Source organism: Seriola lalandi, unplaced genomic scaffold (genome assembly GCF_002814215.2).
Source record: "Seriola lalandi dorsalis isolate HSWRI2012SDOR001 ecotype SW California unplaced genomic scaffold, Sedor1 jcf7180002054795, whole genome shotgun sequence".
NCBI classification, from domain to species: domain Eukaryota; kingdom Metazoa; phylum Chordata; class Actinopteri; order Carangiformes; family Carangidae; genus Seriola; species Seriola lalandi.
This window is the reverse complement of record NW_019525348.1, coordinates 1,870,609-1,889,050: the sequence shown is the minus strand read 5'-3', so window position 1 is coordinate 1,889,050 and position 18,442 is coordinate 1,870,609. Positions and strand designations below refer to the sequence as shown.

Here is an 18,442-nt window from a genome sequence, read left to right as displayed (position 1 = left end):
ACCCCCCCTTGATTCCTCCTCTCCTCCATGACTCCCCTCACCTCTCCTTCTCCATTCTGTTGTGTTGCCAAATCATCAGGAAAGAAAAGAAGCAGTGAAACGTGTGGGAGGTGGAAGGTGTCGAAAAGAAAAAGAGGGACTGAGTGATAGAGAGGAGAAAAAAGAGACAGAGAGATAGAGAGAGAGAGAGAGAGAGAGAGAAAGAGAAAGAGAGAGGACAGCCACCTGTATGCAATGTTGATGGACAGATGGAGGGATGAAACCAGCTGAACGGAGGAGGGATTAGATGAAGAGAGGAAGCAAAGCGCCGTGTGTGTGTGTGTGTGTGTGTGTGTGTGTGTGTGTGTGTGTGTGTGTGGGCCTCCGGCCAGCTGAGGTGTTTGCTCGGCTCAGAGTGATCTCCCACTGTGGTCACTGCAAGACGCACACACACACACACACACACACTGATAACTGAATTGTCCTGCTTGGCAGCTGTTGCAGGTCCCTGCAGATCACTCAATACCAAACTGGCTTTGTGTATATATGTGTGTATATATGTGTGCATGTGTACGTGTGTGTGTGTGTGTGTGTCTTCAGTGACCACCAACCTTTTGCTTATGGCACTAAAGAAAATCTGCTTCTTCTCAGCGTGTGCTCTTGTCTTATAGGGGATTTGACACACAGTGTTGCGTGTGTTTGTGTGTGTGTGTGTGTGTGTGTGTGTGTATGTGTGTGTGTGTTCTATGTGCTCCCAGGAAAAACAAAACATGTATAAAACTAAAAATTACATTTTCTATTTTCTTACATTTCTCACATTTGAAACTGATTTTGGCCTGAAGCTGATGGAGAGTATTACGTTTTTTCTAAAATGATCATTTTGTGCCGGAGACAACTTCATAATGTCACAATTTCAATTATCCTGTATAGTTTCATTTTGAAGTGGTTGTTGAAGTGTTTTGAAAAGCACACAGACTAGGGGACACTCGAAATTAGTAGTTAAAGTTAAAGTGTTCCCATCGACCAGTATAGTGTTGGTAGAAAACAGATGGCATCACATCATCATATCATATCAAATAATGTTGTTACGTTAGAACCTTATGTTGAAATATTTATGTCAAATTACTGTTTGAAAGTTTGAACACCACCTATCTGAACAGCTGTGTTCAGAACCACCTGCTAACATGCTAAATTAGCATGTAGGCTAACAGGGCAGTCATTCAAATATTATTTGACCACATACAAGCCATGTGAGTCTTACAGTTTGGTTACTTACATTTGTACGCGCACTGATGCTGGATGGTGCAACTGGTGCTGCAGCCACAATGGATTATGGGGCACTTGAGTATATAAAGTTAGCTCATGGTGCATACTCAAACATCCTTGGTGAATTAGCATACATCTAAGTATTTCTTACATGTACAAAATGCATTTGGAATGCACTACATACTCATTTTGACATAATACTTTGTATGAAGAATATGTAGTTACTGTGAATTCATTCATTCATTTAAAAAAAAAAAAAAAAATCTGGCCATGAAGCTTTTAGTCCCCACTAAGGCCAGCAGCAGTGCCAACAGCTGCTGATTTGATCAGTGATGATCCAGGAATGTCAGTGAGAGACAGTGGTTACAATACTTTTGGAAAGTTATCACAGTGACAAAGATTTCATCTTGTGTTGAGATGACCTCTATGCAAACATTGGAATTACCCCATTCATGTCACACAGTTAAATACCAGCAAAGTGAATATTAAATGGCCTGTGTGGTGCTTTGCTGGATGACGCCAGACTGAGCTTATTGCAGTATCAATGCAGTGGCATCAGTGAAGTAAATAAGCGGGCTAACGTCTTCCCGAGCAAACCCGAAGACGCTATTGTGACTCACCTGCAGCGTATTTCCTGTATCTTCAAGAAACCTTCGTATTTATGTTCAGTATGAGCTCCAATTCGTTAGTTTGAAAAAGCCCTGAAATGACAGTTACGTCAAAACATACCTGAAATGACCACATAAAATCTGAATAAGGTCACAAATCTGCAACAGATTAGGAGTTGAAAGAAAGTTCCTGCATTCTGGGTTTCAAGTCCACAAGCTGAGTCATTGAGTATTGTGTGTGTGTGTGTATGTGTCAGGACCAAGTTTCCTCTTTCAAACGCTAGTTTCTCTCTCTCTCTCTCTCTCTCTCTCTCTCTGCTCACATAAGTGCTGTAATTTGGATGCTCTGTAATTTCACCATGGCGGTTTAGGGTTAAGTGGAGGCTGTCCCTACCATCATGAGTACTGCTCTTCCAAATGGACACACACACACTCACCCTACACACATGCACACACACTGGATCATTGCTACATTGCGCTTGGATGCTTCTACAAAGGCCAGTTCATTTAATTACATTTATAAACACAGTTTAAGGGCCCGGGCTGTGTCATTAGAACAGACTTTATGAGATACATAACTGTGTTTGTGTGTGTGAGAGAGGGTGTGTGTGTGTGTGTGTGTGTGTGTGTGTTTGTGTGTGGAAAGGAGAGAAAGAAAAGGAAACTTTGTCACATGGCGTTGGATGGACACACACACACACAAACACACAAGTAGATTGCTGGTGAGAGAGTTGCAGATAGCACAGTCTGTAGCCCAGCAGGGATTCCACACACAGAGACAGAAGGTATTGATATATTCCACACACACACACACACAACACACACACACACACACACACACACACACACACACACACAGGGGGACAGACGGTATTGATATTTTTGCTCATCAGCCTTGAGTGTATGGCTGTTCGGCAGGATCACACAGATACACACATTCTCGCACACAACCATGCACACACACAGCATGTTATCAGACAGGCTCAATAATCCATTGCTGTTTTTGGTAATTCAAATGCGTTCATAGTTCTTTCTTCCATAAAAATACCAGATCATTATTGTCAGGCCTGGAGGCTTCTATTTGCAAAAGTAGTTTGGAGCTATTTTAAGTTTGAGCTGGAATTTAAAATAGCTCCTCAGCTCTCTAACCTGGAATACTGTGATAAACAGTCTGGCACGGAAACAGCATCTTTGATTTGAAGTCACAAAAGTAGCTGATGTTGATAACAAACCATGTGATGATGATCAACAGGCTAAAGGGAAAGCATAACCCTGACCCTGGTAATTCAGATGATAAATTGACTCTTATCTTTCCTCAAGATGAGTCATATCTGACAGAGAGTGGTAAATGGAACCGTGTCCAAGAAAACCAGATCATAACCCGGATCTGAGCAGACATGGAACAGGGGTGAAGAACTGCTCGGATCCTGTGATCATTATAATCATGCAAACAGGAAGATGAAAAAACAGTTTTCTTTCTATGTTCCAAGTAAGCATCATATCAAGGCAAGAGAAGAGTACTAACAAGGATACTCGCATGCATTTAAACATACATTTTATAGATAGTTATGACATGTAGTAACCCAATGATGGCTAAGAAAGAATTATACACAGTACATTTTGCACCTTAAGGGTTCAGTATGCTTTAAACAAACTAATATGTATACAGGTACCGTGCTGCCAAGATGGCGACAGCGGCGCTTCAAACTCCTCAGAAACCTATGGTGGTAAAATTATGGAGAAATTATGTCCATTTTTATATACAGTCTACGTTTATTATATTTTCCTTAACTGCCTTACCTGTTTAGTGTTTCTGATTAAAATCAATGAGAACTGCTACCTGAAATATGATGTTACAGTTCATATGAAATTTTCTTGGGTTCTAGGTTGGGTTCTCTACCTTAAAACTTTTCTTCTGTGACCTCACATACATTTTGCACCTTAAGGGTTCACCTGGAATGTATCCAAATATCACGCCAGAATGGCAAAAATCTTTATACTTGCTCCGGATGTCTGCACTGGAAGGCAGGACAGAGAGCTTGTATCATAGCCTGGCTGCGTGTCATTGCCTCCCTGGACTCTCCCCAAGAACTCTTTGTAGTCTTTGTAGTCTTGAAGGGATTGTGGATATTGAAGTCATTCTTGGTGTTTCCCGCAGTTTTACACACAAAAAGTGATGGAGGTAGTTATGTAAAGAATGAGAGCCTAAAAGTAAAGTCAGTTCTTGTGTACCTCCAAAGTCGCTGCATATAAATGACATGTTTGTTGGATTGTTGGTTTCATAAAGAGAAATTGTCAAATGCAGATGCCTACAAAACCGCTGATGAAAAGCAGGTTATAGATGCTGTTAAACTTGTTAGACAAACACTTGTTAGAAGCATACTGATGTCTTCATGTTGCAACCTCTTCATTTGTAAAGGAAGTAGAGTCAGTTCATCTCGTGGGAAGGTTGGCAACCCTTGTCAAGACTGATCCCTTCTCATCACTCACATATTTAAGGTAGTTTCTGTAATTCATCACCCCTCTTTAATGATTACACAACTATTCTCTGCATCGGGACAGACATTCTCTTGTAACTGCAGTGTTTGAGGAAGTTTCTTTGATCTAGCCGCCGACTCGTAGCCAGTAACAGAGGCTGATTTCCTTCCAAGCAGAACACTGCCTTTTTGAGCAATTGCAGTCATGTTGTTATTTGACTGCGTCACTCTCGTCAGTGAGCAGACAGGACACCAGCTGCCACTGTTTGCATTCCAATTGCTTGCTGTCCAGTTAGTGAGAAAGCTTTTGCATAGAGGGGGAAATAATTGCGGGGGGAAAGGGAGGATAGTGCAGATCCTTCTGTCTGGACTACCCTGGAACTTTTTTTGTAGGATCTATCCCAGTGCATTCGTGCGACAGTTTATGATGCCAGAACAGTAATTTCAAAAGGATGCCACTAAAGAATGTAACAGTGTTCTGATTTTTGTTGGTGTCCTGGATTTTACAGCCTTGATTTGGACTTGACCACCATGCCTTTTTTCACTTTAACCAACAGGGTTTTTATGGTTTTCATCTATAACCCCAAGCGTCATTGAATTTCCTCTGCTCGAACAAGAACACACAGTTCTGAAATAAGAATATAAAACAGAACCATAATTGGGGCAACATGATTTTCACATGACAACAATGATATGGTTAAGTGCTTTTGGGCGGAAGAACAGACTGTTGGAAGAGAGGCAGAAAGCCACAACTGTTGCACTTTAGTGGCTGATGATGGAGGGAGGACAGAGGGAGGGAGGGAGGTAAGGAGGAAGGATGGGTTATGACAGTGGAGTCAATAATGTCCATGTCCTGCAGAAACCATTTGAAAGTCATTTTCTCTGGTACAGTTTGCTCCCACTCCTAAGGCAGTGTATCAGTTACAGCACAAATGTATAGTGGGAGTCATAAGATATGAGTATCTGAGTGTTGATCAGCAACCAGTTATGCACTGTATGTCACTGGAAAAATATATAGAGGGAGGGGAAAGGGAGCTTAAAAAAGACATGAATAGAAGTCATTATCACACAATGACTATATTCATATTATGTCACTAATTATTCCCGTTATAATTACTGTCAAATATGAATATGATATAGATATTCATATGCCAAAGATATGACACTCCATCCACTCCATCCACTCCTGGTAATTTGCCTCATTTTAAAGGAATATTATAACAATTGTAGTGGGATTTTTACTCTGTTTTGTTCCCAAGCCAACTGCAGTTCCCCAATTACTGTCATCTGTTTTATTTATTAAAATGAATAATAAAATAAAATAAAATAAAAATGAATTTTATTACAGCTTAAAGTTATGTATAATTGATGGTGTGCTGCTTTGAGTGACAGGAGGGATCATATACTTGCAACAAACCGGCATGCACCCACCTATTATCCCATTTTTGGATTAGCTGGGAGTTAGGGGCGGAGACAGGCACTGCCAAGATGGTGACGGCAGAGCAGCTCACTCTGAGCTTCAGAACTGCTCTTCAGAAACATATGGGTGACATCACAGAGGTTACATCCATCTTTATAGACAGACTATGATATTGACCAGCACATAGAGAAAAAACATTGCATTTGTCCTTTAACTACTTTACCCGTTAAGTGTTGCTCATTAAAATCAATTAGAACTGCTACCTTTAATGCTCCCCCTAAGAACTGTTAAAGTTATTCTATTACCTCACTTACTTTTTGGCCATCAAAATGTGTATGAATTAATAATTCTATTATGAGGGATTATTATTTCTCTCTCTACAGAGTTTAGAGGTTGGGACAGTTTTTTAAACCTGAAACTAGCTAAATTAAAGCTTGTGCTAAATTAAAGTGTGGGCTAAATTAATGAACATATTCCTCGAGATATTAAACAAATGTCTGATGAAGAGTAATAATAGTGAAAGCTAAAGTGAAACTCTGAAATGTCCAGGTATCCCTTTAAAGTAAAGCAGGAGGTGATCAGGGGTGAGCGGTGATGCCTAGATGTAAATATAAGCAGCAGGTCCTGAAAGCCTGAGGCTCAGATAGAAATCCCAAATTGTATTAAGGGACATTGTCTCTCACTCCCAGTATGCGTACCTAATCCTGTTTCAGCGATGTTCCATTACCTCAATTACTATCATCTCACCCAGAGGTGGACTCAGCCAAGGACACCACCGGAGAGCCACCGATGGGTATGGAAAGAGAGGGGAGAGGATGGCGGAAGAGGTGGAGAGGGAGGGCTACGGAGGAGGGGGTCCTATATAGTACAAAGAAAGTAGGATGGAAAAGGGGAGATAGGAAAAGAGGGGGCTGAGAGAGAGGATAAAGAGATAGACTGAACAAAGTAACACCGGAGAGAAAAATGATCACAAGCGACAATAAAAGGAGAACAAACTGATGATGTAGAGATGCATACAATTCATGTCAGACCATTAAAACACTGGTAGGTCTGTCCGAGCTGGTAGCCAAGACCTGGCATTCGTTTTTGTTTCCCAGCTGGTCGGAGACGGATGTAATGGTGGCAATCCAGCTAATTTACAGGACAGAATGACTGGCTGAGGAACACGGTTTCACAGGCTGACATTTTCTGAGGTGCATTCAAGAATTTTATAATGTAAATGTGCTGTTAGATTTATCTGCTGTCATCTTAAATGTGCACATGACATGGACAGCAGATCAGACACATGGTGACTCTGTATGTGGACAAGTTACAAACGTGCAGTAGAAATCAAAATGGCAACCTTTCGATTTTGCATGTGCACCCTGCACAGATGTACATACAGATGTTCAAGGACATGAGCACTGGTTGCAGACAGTCATGTGACCTTGCAGCAAATTTTAGACTATGTGAAGAAGGGGAGACCTTTGTCACTGAACAGTTGAAGCAAAATGATGTCATCACTTAACAGTTGTGCTATTATGACATGCAGGGTGTTGTTTAAAGGTCCCATATTTTACACTTGTCCAGTGTTTTATTTGAAGTGTTGATCCATAAGAAGATATATTTGTGGTTTTAAGAAAAAAAAAAAAAACATCTCAATGTAGTTTTAGATCTCCTCTCTCAGGCTTCTGTCTGGAGCTGTAGTAACAACAGGTCAGTGAGCCAATCAGAAGAGAGGAGGCTCGGAGCCTGTTTTCTGAGTGATCCAATAGAAAATATAGCGGATTTCAGGTAAACACTCAGAAAAACTAAATCCTGCAAGGCTGGACTGTGGGTGGGGCTTGGGGCATGGCTGAGAGCGGTGACTGCTTTGTTGTGACATCACAAAGTTCCAGTCCTGGCGGCTGGTTTTAAGGCTCAGTTTCTGAATACAGGCTGTGTGCATTTCTCTGTGGACTGAGGCTTTGATACTTTCACAGTATTAATACAGAACCTAGACCAGCTTTATAATCAGAAATCTCACTTTAGACAATATGGGACCTTTAATGTATCAAGGCAAAGACATTTTCACACTATGTTTCATTGTGACAAATTTAATCTGCAAATGAACTAAATCCACAGTTGAAATTGAACTTTTCACTGTCACTGCAAAAACAGAAAGTTACAAAGAAAAGAATAACTGTTAAACACTTCGAATGGATGTACAGTGTGTCTCCCTAGTTTGGTGCACTGGCTTTATTTCAGCTCAGCTTGGACAGCCATTGGTTTAGAGTGCTACACATCCTTTTGAAAGGAGGGGTGGATAGAGCCAAAAACTCACACACACACATTCACAAAAGAGTTGTGAAACATGAGTCAAGCTGCATTACTATCCTCCCTCTCCCATCTAGCACCACCATAAGTGTCCAGGCAAGGCCCTTGGCTTAATAGGACCTAATGCGTGTGCTTGTCAGTGTAGCATGGCTGCTATTGAGTGTTAGGACATTTCTGAAACTGTGCGTGTGGTGTTCTCTGGAGTCTCACCAGTGTCTGTGTGGCTTTGACATTTACCCTGGGTAAAGACCTGGATGCTATTATTTACCCCCATCTCCCCTCCTTCCTTTCCTCCCCTCTCTCCTTCCACATACCTGCCGTATCCAGACTTAACAGTTGCAGCATGTATTTGTCAACTCTCTCCAAGCTAACTAAGAAGGATTACTTCTCCTATCTCTTTCGTTCCCTTTCTCCGACTCTTATCCATCTTCATCTTCCGTTCTCCATTCGGCTTTCTCACTTAATTTTTCTACCTCAGAGTGGTGGAGAGTTTGCCTAATGAAGTGGCTGATGGGAGTATATTACAGAGAGACAGAGTGGAGCGGTCGCCTACTCTAAAATCCATTAACCTTACAGTTTCAATCAGCGTGCAGACAAGTCTGAGCTGGGAGTCAAAAAGGAGCGTATTAGCTTAAGAGTTACACCATTGTGCCTCGCGCTTGTTTTGCTCAATATTTTGCCCACCTTTAGCTGACAACACAAATCCTGCTTTTTTACTGTGTTATCATTGTGCTGTCACCATGTTACATTCATACACGATCTCACCAGCCTTATGTTCATCAATTGACAGTATTCTTCTGGGTGAAACAGCTGTGGTTGAGTGGGGGGCAGAGCACACAAATCTAGGCCCTGGGCATAAGCAGCCTCAGTGCATCTTCTTACCCTTTCAGTACATCCAATTTCATGCATGTATGTTTTTAGCACATTATTTCCTGGAAGTTCTGTTGGAGCTCAGTATCAGAATCAGCACAATGTCATTTTGGAAAAAATTTCCCTGCAGTATTGAAATTGAATGAAATGCCTAAAATTACCCAGTAATTCATAAGACAGGAAAAGCAAAGATTAGAGGCGAGCATGGATGAAATGAACATAATTTTACATGACTTTCATATCCTGTTAATAATCTTGCGCCCCCTAAATTTTGCTCTGTTGCTCCCAGATTAAACAGGATAGCAAAATAAATCCATACTTGGGCCACATGCTTGTTTGCTTCTGGCCCAGTATACAACCGGTTCCACGGCCCAAATCTGGCCCTTATAAAGCATGATTGTGAGGTGATGCTACTTCCAATCTCTGGACCTATAGAACAACAACAGCCTGAATCTGCCCAGGAGTGGCAGTATATGGGCCAGACTCAGGCTGAGGACCCAGGCATATGTTGGGCCAGAAGTTCATGTTAGATCAGTTTAGATACAAAAATAGACTGTCAAACTATTTATTCAGGAGACAACAATAATAATATCCTTGCTCTGGTTAGTTAGTTCATTATTCCACTTCCAACAAAGCCCCTGACAGGAATCTTCTAGAGTCCTTTAGAGCAGTTACTGTACTCTACTTCAAATGCTGCAGTGACTGCCTCAATTTCCAGACCATCCTTTTCACTTTCAGTTGATCTTATTTTGCTTTTCTGCACCTCTATTGAAATATGGTATGAGAATGACAGTCACCAAAGCAAAAGTGTGCAATTATTGCACAATAAAAATATGCTTTTATTGTTGTTGTTCATGTTTAGATATTGAAAACCTTGACATGTTGCCGTCGTGTTCAGTTTGTGTGTACGAGGATGCCGATATCTGACATTTTACTATTTGGAAATATGACCTGTTTATTTAAAGCAAAAAATAAAAGTAGATCCCATACCCATGCCGATATAAAATATAATGTGTACCGAAGGGATAACACCTCCCCTGGTTTAGACTAATGTGAAAAAAGTGCATCTGTATTGTCAGTGCTGTCAGTGTTCAGGATTAGAGTGTATCAACCAGAGGAAAAAAAAAAAGAAAATGATGAATAAATAATTAAAGCCTCCCCGGTCCTGATAATGCAAATGATATTCACAGGTTAGATCCGATGCAGGTGGCCACAATTAGTGGTAATTTGTGCCGATTTTAATGATCCATAATTTAGCTGGCTTTCCAAACTGCTGGTCATGTAGGATAAGTGTGTGTGTGTGTGTGTGTGTGTGTGTGTGTGTGTGTGTGTGTGTGTACAGTAGGAGAGACGGGGGGAAGTGAGGGAGCGGTAGCGAAAACAAAAAAGAGAAAAGACGGAAGGTTAAGAATCTCCTGCCATGCACTGAAAAGAAGAGACAGACAGAATCCCCGTCTACACACACACACACAAACACACACACAATGAAACACATTTACGTGCCCGGTTTATGATGACACACTATTCTTTCACACTCCAGTATCAGCTTTGTGAATAAAAATGCATCTTTTGTCAATTCAAATTACTGTTTGTGTTTATGTACGTTGTGAACTGAAGCCCCATAGTGTGAAGAAAATTATATCTCTAATATAAACACACATATACTTTTATGTACACACAAACACACACACACACACACACACACACACACACACACACACACATATACACAAATGTTTCCCTTTGCATATATGTTTTTCCACCACAACCTCTCTGACTCTCTCTTTCTGGCTATTAGAGGTAAATTGCAGAGTGCCGACGTATAAAAGCTTCCATGCTAAACCATTATTTCAGTATCACTGCTAATTTGTCGCAGTCGTTCTGTCAGTAATTAGCAGGTGATATGTCCCAATTTTGTGTATTTTTATAACCCACCTTACCTGTTTACATATTAATGGAATGTTTTTGTAATTTATTTTTCACAACATGTTACGGAAAAATAGCTTTTTACCCCCCCAAAAAAATCAACTGGGATAATTATCATCAATACAACGACCCCTACAATGACACCTGTTTATTTTGCTTTTGCAATAATATTACAGCATGTTTCAATTTATTATGTTCTGCAGCTTTTGACATTTTTAGGATGTTGATATAATTATTGTGGTTGTTATTCCATAAATAGCTGTATTTCTAAGCATAGTTCAAATTTATGCATTTTTTTGCATTAGGATCTAGAACTTGGATAATAAAGAGTTTTTTTTTTTTTTCAATGTTTTGTTTTAGCAGCAAACTGTTTTTATCAAGGGTGGTACAAAAGATAATAGAAAAGTGGCCTTTCTTGGTACACAACTTTACCCCAGATTGCAAAATAAGTCCGGCCCATACTTGGCCCAGTATACGCCTGGTTCCACATCTGGACCAATTCTGGCGCACACACAGTCGGCCATTGTCAGCCAACACAGGAGGATACCAGCTGAAATCTTCCCGGATGTGGAAGTGTATGGGCCAGATTTGGGCCGAGGACCCGTGCATTTGTTGGGCCAGATGATCCTGGGGAGCAATTTAAAGGGCACATAGAGTAGACATTAAAAAAACACACAATTACACAAAAAAGAACACACAACCAGTACTAGACAAATTGTACACATTAAGAAAAACAACAACAATGACATGAAGCAACATCAGTGCGAAAAAACAAAAAAAAACAACACACAACAACGGTGCAAAACAAAACATGTAATATTATAATGACAATGACAACATGGGAGAATGACATTACTAGCACAAATAAATAACTAACTGCACACGTTTTGGTAAATTATTAGCTGTATGAGAGATAATCTAATAAAAAACTATGTTACATATATACAGTATATGTGCATATTTGGCATATGAGGTATATGAGCATGGATAAATAGCAAAATCCAACAGCAGCAAGGTCAGTGTGGAAGTTACTGTGTGAGTGTGTGTGTCAATATATATTAAGGCTTAGTTGCATTAGTGTGTCAACATGTGTGAACTACTGTTTTCTAGCATGTTTCTGTGGGATTGCGTGTTTATCCGTCGTGTGTGTTAACGAGTGAGTGCTGTAGCTCCGCTTGTCTGCGTCAGATGCACCCACACTGCACTGTGCTTAATAGTGGAAGGCTCTGAATGGCAGCGACGGGGCTTCGTTTGTCATCTAATCTTGTAAACGAGCCGATGGCCGTCCATTTCGGTTCCCCCTAATGAGATTACACATGCATTCCGGGTCCCACCACAGGTCATCATCGCCGAGGCCATTCAAAGGCAATTATTGTTTTAAATGTTCCTCTTGTCGCCGCCTCAAAGTGACTCTGCATGCTTCGCTGAGGGAAGAAGAAGGGGTTATTTTTCCTCTCCAGTTGGAGCCTAAATGTTTTTACACTCCTACTGTTTTACTTCCCTCAGGCGGCCGTGGTGCGTCTGTTCTGCGTGTGTGAATGAGAGAATGAGTATGTGTAGGTGCGTTTGTCTGTGGGGTGATAGTCTTGGAATGAGTGTGAACAGTACATAAGAGGATATGACTCCAGAATACAGTGTGCATGAATAAACTTGCATACATTTGATTTGTATTTATTTGTTGTCAAGACATGAAAGAATTTCTGACAGGGATTTCCTGATTGGGTGAAATCATCAGTCTCAACCTGTTCTCAGATATATTTGAAACACAATTCCTGATGCATCGGATATCATATATTTTTTATGCATTTATGCTGCTGCTACAGAAATGAGGAAGCAGTAATTTGAAGGTCTAAAGGATTCTGCCTCTCCAGTGTGTGTGCATGTGTGTGTGTTTGTGTGTGTGTGTTTGTCAGCAAGCCTCTTGTTTTGGTAGATCAGTGGGAAGCGGCAGTCCGCTGGGACAGCCCTGTTTCTTTGTTCTCCTGCTGACAATGGAGGACTCACAGTCAGTCTAAAGGGAGAAATTATGTCCCAGAGCAGTCTGGGAGAAGAACAAATGCACACACACACACACACACACACACTATTTCTCACATGCTACTCATGTGGGGCATGACCTCAATAAGAACTACCGTTTTATTTGCAAGCCCTCAACACCATGTGCCGACCACTTCTAAAAGCTGTAAGAGTTAGGCCTAAGGTTCAAATAAAAGACTGGTTCAGCCGAGTTAAACAGAGCTGTCCTTCATGGGTTTCATTCTGTACACAGAGTTGTTTATGTGCGATTTTGTTCATGTTTGCAAATGAACAAAAATGCAGCTTTTGAAAACCTGAAATTCAGAATTCAGTCTTTACTGTTAAACAGACTCCGTAGCATAAAGTCAGGCTGATGTTAAAGGTGTTTGCCACCCCTCCTAACCCGATTCTCTCTCTCCTGTCACCACAGGTAAGGAGGAGCCGACCACCTACACCTGCACTACGTGTAAGCAGTCGTATGGCAGCGCCTGGTTCCTGCTGCAGCACGCTCAGAACACCCACGGCTTCCGCATCTACCTAGAAAGTGAACACGGAAGCCCTCTCACACCACGCATGGGTGGACCTTCCTCTCTCGGCGGGGGCGCAGACTGCCCCTCTCAGCCTCCCCTTCATGGCCTCCATTTGCCTCCCGACGCAAGCCCCTTCAACCTCTTACGCATCCCTGGCTCGGGCTCAGGTGGACGGGACAGCGTCGGAGCAGGGGGTATCGGCCCTCCCGGCATGGCTGGTGGGGGCCATCATCAGCGTTTCCCTCCCACGCCGCCCCTGTTCAGCCCCCCACCAAGGAACCACTTGGACCCCCATCACCTGAGCCCAGAGGAGCTGGCGCTGGCAGCCCACCACCCGAGTGCCTTTGACAGGGTGCTGCGCCTCAATCCTCCTCTGCCCCTGGACCCCCCTCCAACAATGGACTTCTCACGGCGGCTACGGGAGCTGGCGGGCAACACCTCAGGGTCCACTCCCCCACTATCCCCCAGCCGGCCTAGCCCCATGCAGCGTTTGCTTCAGCCATTCCAGACAGGAGGAGGAAGTGGAGGAACAGGAGGAGCAGGGGGCAGCAAACCTCCATATCTTGCTACCCCACCCCCTCTTCCTGGCTCCATGCAGTCACCTGTGGGCTCTCAGACCACTCCCACTACCCCACTCCCCTCAGCAGGGGCGCCACCCTCCTCCACCACCCCATTGAAATCAAAGTGTTGTGAGTTTTGTGGCAAGGCCTTCAAGTTTCAGAGTAATCTAATAGTGCACCGGCGCAGCCACACGGGCGAGAAGCCGTACAAATGTCATCTGTGTGATCACGCTTGTACGCAGGCTAGCAAACTGAAGCGTCACATGAAGACGCACATGCACAAATCCTCCTCGCCGAACACGGGCAAGTCAGAGGACGGGCTCTCAACAGCCTCCTCTCCAGAGCCTGGCACCAGCGAGCACATGGGCAGCGCAAGCAACGCCCTCAAGTCAGTGGTGGCCAAGCTGAAGAGTGAGAATAATCGCATGCTGCGTGAGAATGGCGAGGAGGAAGAGGAGGAAGAGGAAGAGGAGGAGGAGGAGGAAGAGGAGGAGGAAGAGGAGGAGGAGGAGGAGGAAGAGGAGGGAGAGGAGGAAGAAGAGCAAAAAGCAGACAGGGCAGCCAGAAGGACCAACAACAGCTATCACTTTGGTCTGAACCTTGAGACGGCGCGCCAACACGAAAACAACGGCGGCATCGGAAGCCGGCTGGGAGGTCTGGCTGACGAGGGGTCTATCCCTCGGTCGCTGCCCGAGGTGATGCAGGGGATGGGTCTGGCTGCCAGCATGCAGCACTTCAGTGAAGCCCTAAACGCGCACAAACGGAACGCCATGGCCCAGGAGAACCACCTGCACCACCACCTCAACCGAGACCACCACCACCACAATCGCGAGATGTGTGATGGGGACTCTGTCCTGGAGACAGATCGCGTGGAGGAGGGCTCCGTCTCAACAGTGAATGGGCGGGGAGCCTCCCCTAATGAAAATGCCTCCGTCGGCCTCTCTAAGAAACTGCTTCTGGGTAGCCCCAGTCCACTCAGTCCTTTCTCCAAACGCATCAAGCTGGAAAAGGAATTTGACCTGCCCACTCCCACAATCCCTAACACGGAGAACGTCTACTCCCAGTGGCTGGCCGGCTATGCCGCCTCCCGACAACTCAAGGACCCTTTTCTGAACTTTGGGGATTCCAGACAATCGCCGTTCGCCTCTTCGTCTGAGCATTCGTCAGAGAATGGCAGTCTGCGTTTCTCGACCCCTCCGGGGGAACTGGATGGCGGGATGTCGGGCCGCAGCGGCACAGGCAGTGGGGGCAGCACTCCGCACCTCGGGGGTCCTGGTCGGCCCAGCTCCAAGGACGGCCGCAGGAGTGATACTTGCGAGTATTGCGGCAAGGTGTTCAAGAACTGCAGTAACCTGACAGTGCATCGGCGCAGCCACACGGGGGAGAGACCGTACAAATGTGAGCTGTGCAATTATGCTTGTGCCCAGAGTTCCAAACTCACACGCCATATGAAGACCCATGGTCAGGTGGGCAAAGACGTGTACAAGTGTGAAATTTGTCAGATGCCCTTCAGTGTCTACAGCACCTTGGAGAAACACATGAAAAAATGGCACAGTGACCGTCCTTTGAGTACCGAAATAAAGTCAGAGTAGAAGGCCGAACTATGGGACCTTCCCCCCTCCCACAGCTATGTCCGCCATTAGTCCCCTGTTTATTCCCAGCTCCTTGTAGATTTGCCCCAACCCCAACACTCCACTTTCGCCAATCTGGTGGAAGCTTAAGACCATGTGCTCTGCACCAGCACACCCCGTTTCCATTACCCATTGAATGCATGATCTGTATCGGGGCAATACTCTTGCATTGACGCAAAACTTCGAGCCTTTCTCTTGTGCAATAATTTACATGTTGTGTACAATTTTTTTTGAGTTTTTCCTTTTCCATTTTTAAGAATTAGTCAGCATGCATAGTATGTTTTTGCTAATCAAAAAAAAAAAAGAAGAAAAGAACTTGTCCCTGGTTGGTTAATTGTTGAGTAAATGTGTTGCTGTTTTTCCTCTTGTTCTGTTTTTCTTTTTATTCTTCAAAAAGAGAAAAGACAAGAAAGAGACATCCATGCTGCATACATTCTGTAACACATATCATGTACAGTTTTGTTTTGTAACATGGAAAGTGAACAGTCTTTACCCTCTTCTTTACAACCCTGGAAATAAATGCACTTATCCTGATCTTTCTAAAAGACACCACGTTCACACAGGGTTTAAAAAAAAAAAAAAGAAATCACGCATTAGCTTGATGACTAAACAGAAAGTAACGACAGCCTTCAAATTTCTTTCAAAAAGACAAAGGGTGTGCTAGGAATTCAATTTGTGCTATCATTTGGTTGAATAAGAAAGAGTGCCTTTGATATCTCAAGACTGCATTTGGCCATAATCTTATCTGGTATAAGTTTGGGGTCACACTAGATCAAGCTAAAAGGTTGAAGCCACCCAGGAAAGGTCCTTGCATCAAGCACCTGACTGCTCAAACGGACTGTGACGAAGATCAGAGAGTTCTCGTTAATCATCATTTAGCTACCTATTACATGTTCAATAGGCTATCTTTTTAAATATGTGGATTTCATGGAAAGCATGGTACAAGCAGTATTGTGTATATCTGAATTATTTGTAGTTTTGTTTTCCGGTTAAGGAGGTACTTTTGAGATAAAGGTAATCTGTAATGTACAATCCTGATCTTGAGGGATACGGCGCATTTGCTGAGAGGCGTCATGCGTCTGCGTTAGCACAAAACCTACGACGCTGCTCCGATACGTCAGTGTGTGGAACAATGCATACAGTAATATATGAGCTCCGAGTGAGGCTAACACAGAAAGCTACACAGAACTGGAAGCTACGTGCATATTACAGGGATCAGAGGCAATCTCTTTCACTCTTTCACTTACATTTCTAGAAAGAATTGCAAAAAAAAAGAAAATATATCTGTACTCCAGGGCTCTTGAAAGGAGTGAAAATTTTAATCAGTATGCAGAGGCTAATGCAGGGCACTATTTTTTTGTTTGCTGTTGCTTTCTAACCCAAAAGAAGGAGAGTTTTTTTTTTTTTTTTTTTTTTCCTTGTTGAGTTTCATTCAAGCTGTTTATAGTATAGCACTTGTCACTCTGCCACTGAGAGCAAGTACAGACATCTCTCTTCTTTCATTGTCCCACACTGATGCAATGTTGGTACATGGGTTAGGTCTAAAAGCTAGATTGTCATTTATAGGACATGAAGTGCACTGTTTTCAAATTTTCCCAGTTTACAAGTTTATGCTGAAAGGGAAATACAAAAAAAAAAAAAAAAAAGAAAATGTTGAAATGCTGTCAGATAAAGAGGGTCCCGTTGTTAAAAAAAAAGCAGTAAAAGATGAGACACATGCAACTCCAGCCTCATGACCCTTGACCTCTGTACCCTTGCCGTTTCACCTTTGACCATTTTGTCAATTTGTTACCCCCTAGAAACCCCAGGGCTTCTCCTGGGGCTGAAAATTCACCTGGTCAACAAGGTCTGTAAATTAAAAAGGTTTGATATACGTTGCAGTTCCCATTGGCCTCAGCAGAAACCAAACATGCCCATTGTTAGGGAGCTGTATTGTGATTCTGTTGTCACCTCCACCTGAATAATCTACAGACCTTGACGGCCAGATTACAAAAACACTCAAATCTTGTTGCTTAACACTGCGAGAATCAGTTGTTGTTTTTTTTTTTTGTATTTTTTTTTTTTTGTATAAATCTTCCTTTAATTCTAGATATGAAAATAAACGTTTTTGCAAATAACACTTCACTATCGTTTAGGGGAAACTGTATTTAAGTTTTGTTGTCGTTTCTCTTTTTCCTCAGCGTCTTGGTGGTGTTCAAGACTCCGATCACAGTATATATGAAATGATAAAAAAAAAAGAAGAAAGAAAAAAAAAAGATGAAAAAACAAACAAACAAACAAATGGAAAAAAAAAATTCTGTGATGGTTTTGTATTTTATTTTGCCTTGGCTCTTCACAGCTCTTCAGGTTGAAATACAATTTGCATTGGGGAAAGGATTAAGATTATATATGAATATATAATAAAGAACTTAAAATATAGGAAAATGCACATTCATGTCGATTCCTATGCTTAAACACATTTATGGTCTACTTTTTCTGTATTTCTAGAACTGTATTTGAATTCAATGTTCACTTAGAATAGGCACTATAGTATTTATATTGAGGCTCGTATTTTTAACTGTTGCTTGTGCTCTCTAAAGGTATTTACCATACCTTTTTTTGGTAGTGGAAAAAAAAAATCCCAGGCTGCCACAGTATATTTTTTTAATTTGGCAGGATAATATAGTGCGAATTATTTGTATGTTTAAAGAAATAAAAGGAAAAAAAAAAATCCCATAAAAAAGCAGCTAAAAGTATGTGGCATTGGGAGGTGTCGCGGGCCATCAGATGGCTGCCGCTCTGTTTCCTGTCCACAGAGGTGGTTGTACATATCTTCTTTGGTTTTTTTGGTTCAGACCTCCTTCCCCCTCCCTCCACCCCCCCCT

At 42.5% G+C, this 18,442-nt stretch overlaps 1 protein-coding gene across 2 annotated transcripts in view; it reads left to right on the top strand.

Annotated features, from left to right (window-relative positions):
* The window catches only part of bcl11aa (BCL11 transcription factor A a), a 56,139-nt gene extending 38,103 nt beyond the window's left edge, over window positions 1–18,036 (top strand). For both annotated transcript variants that reach the window (XM_023425869.2, XM_023425868.2), the window contains exon 3: window positions 13,288–18,036. In XM_023425869.2, the coding sequence (XP_023281637.1) occupies window positions 13,288–15,539 (2,252 nt within the window). In that variant the 3' untranslated portion in view covers window positions 15,540–18,036. The remainder of the gene's footprint in view (window positions 1–13,287) is intronic.
* Window positions 18,037–18,442: the final 406 nt, after the last annotated feature.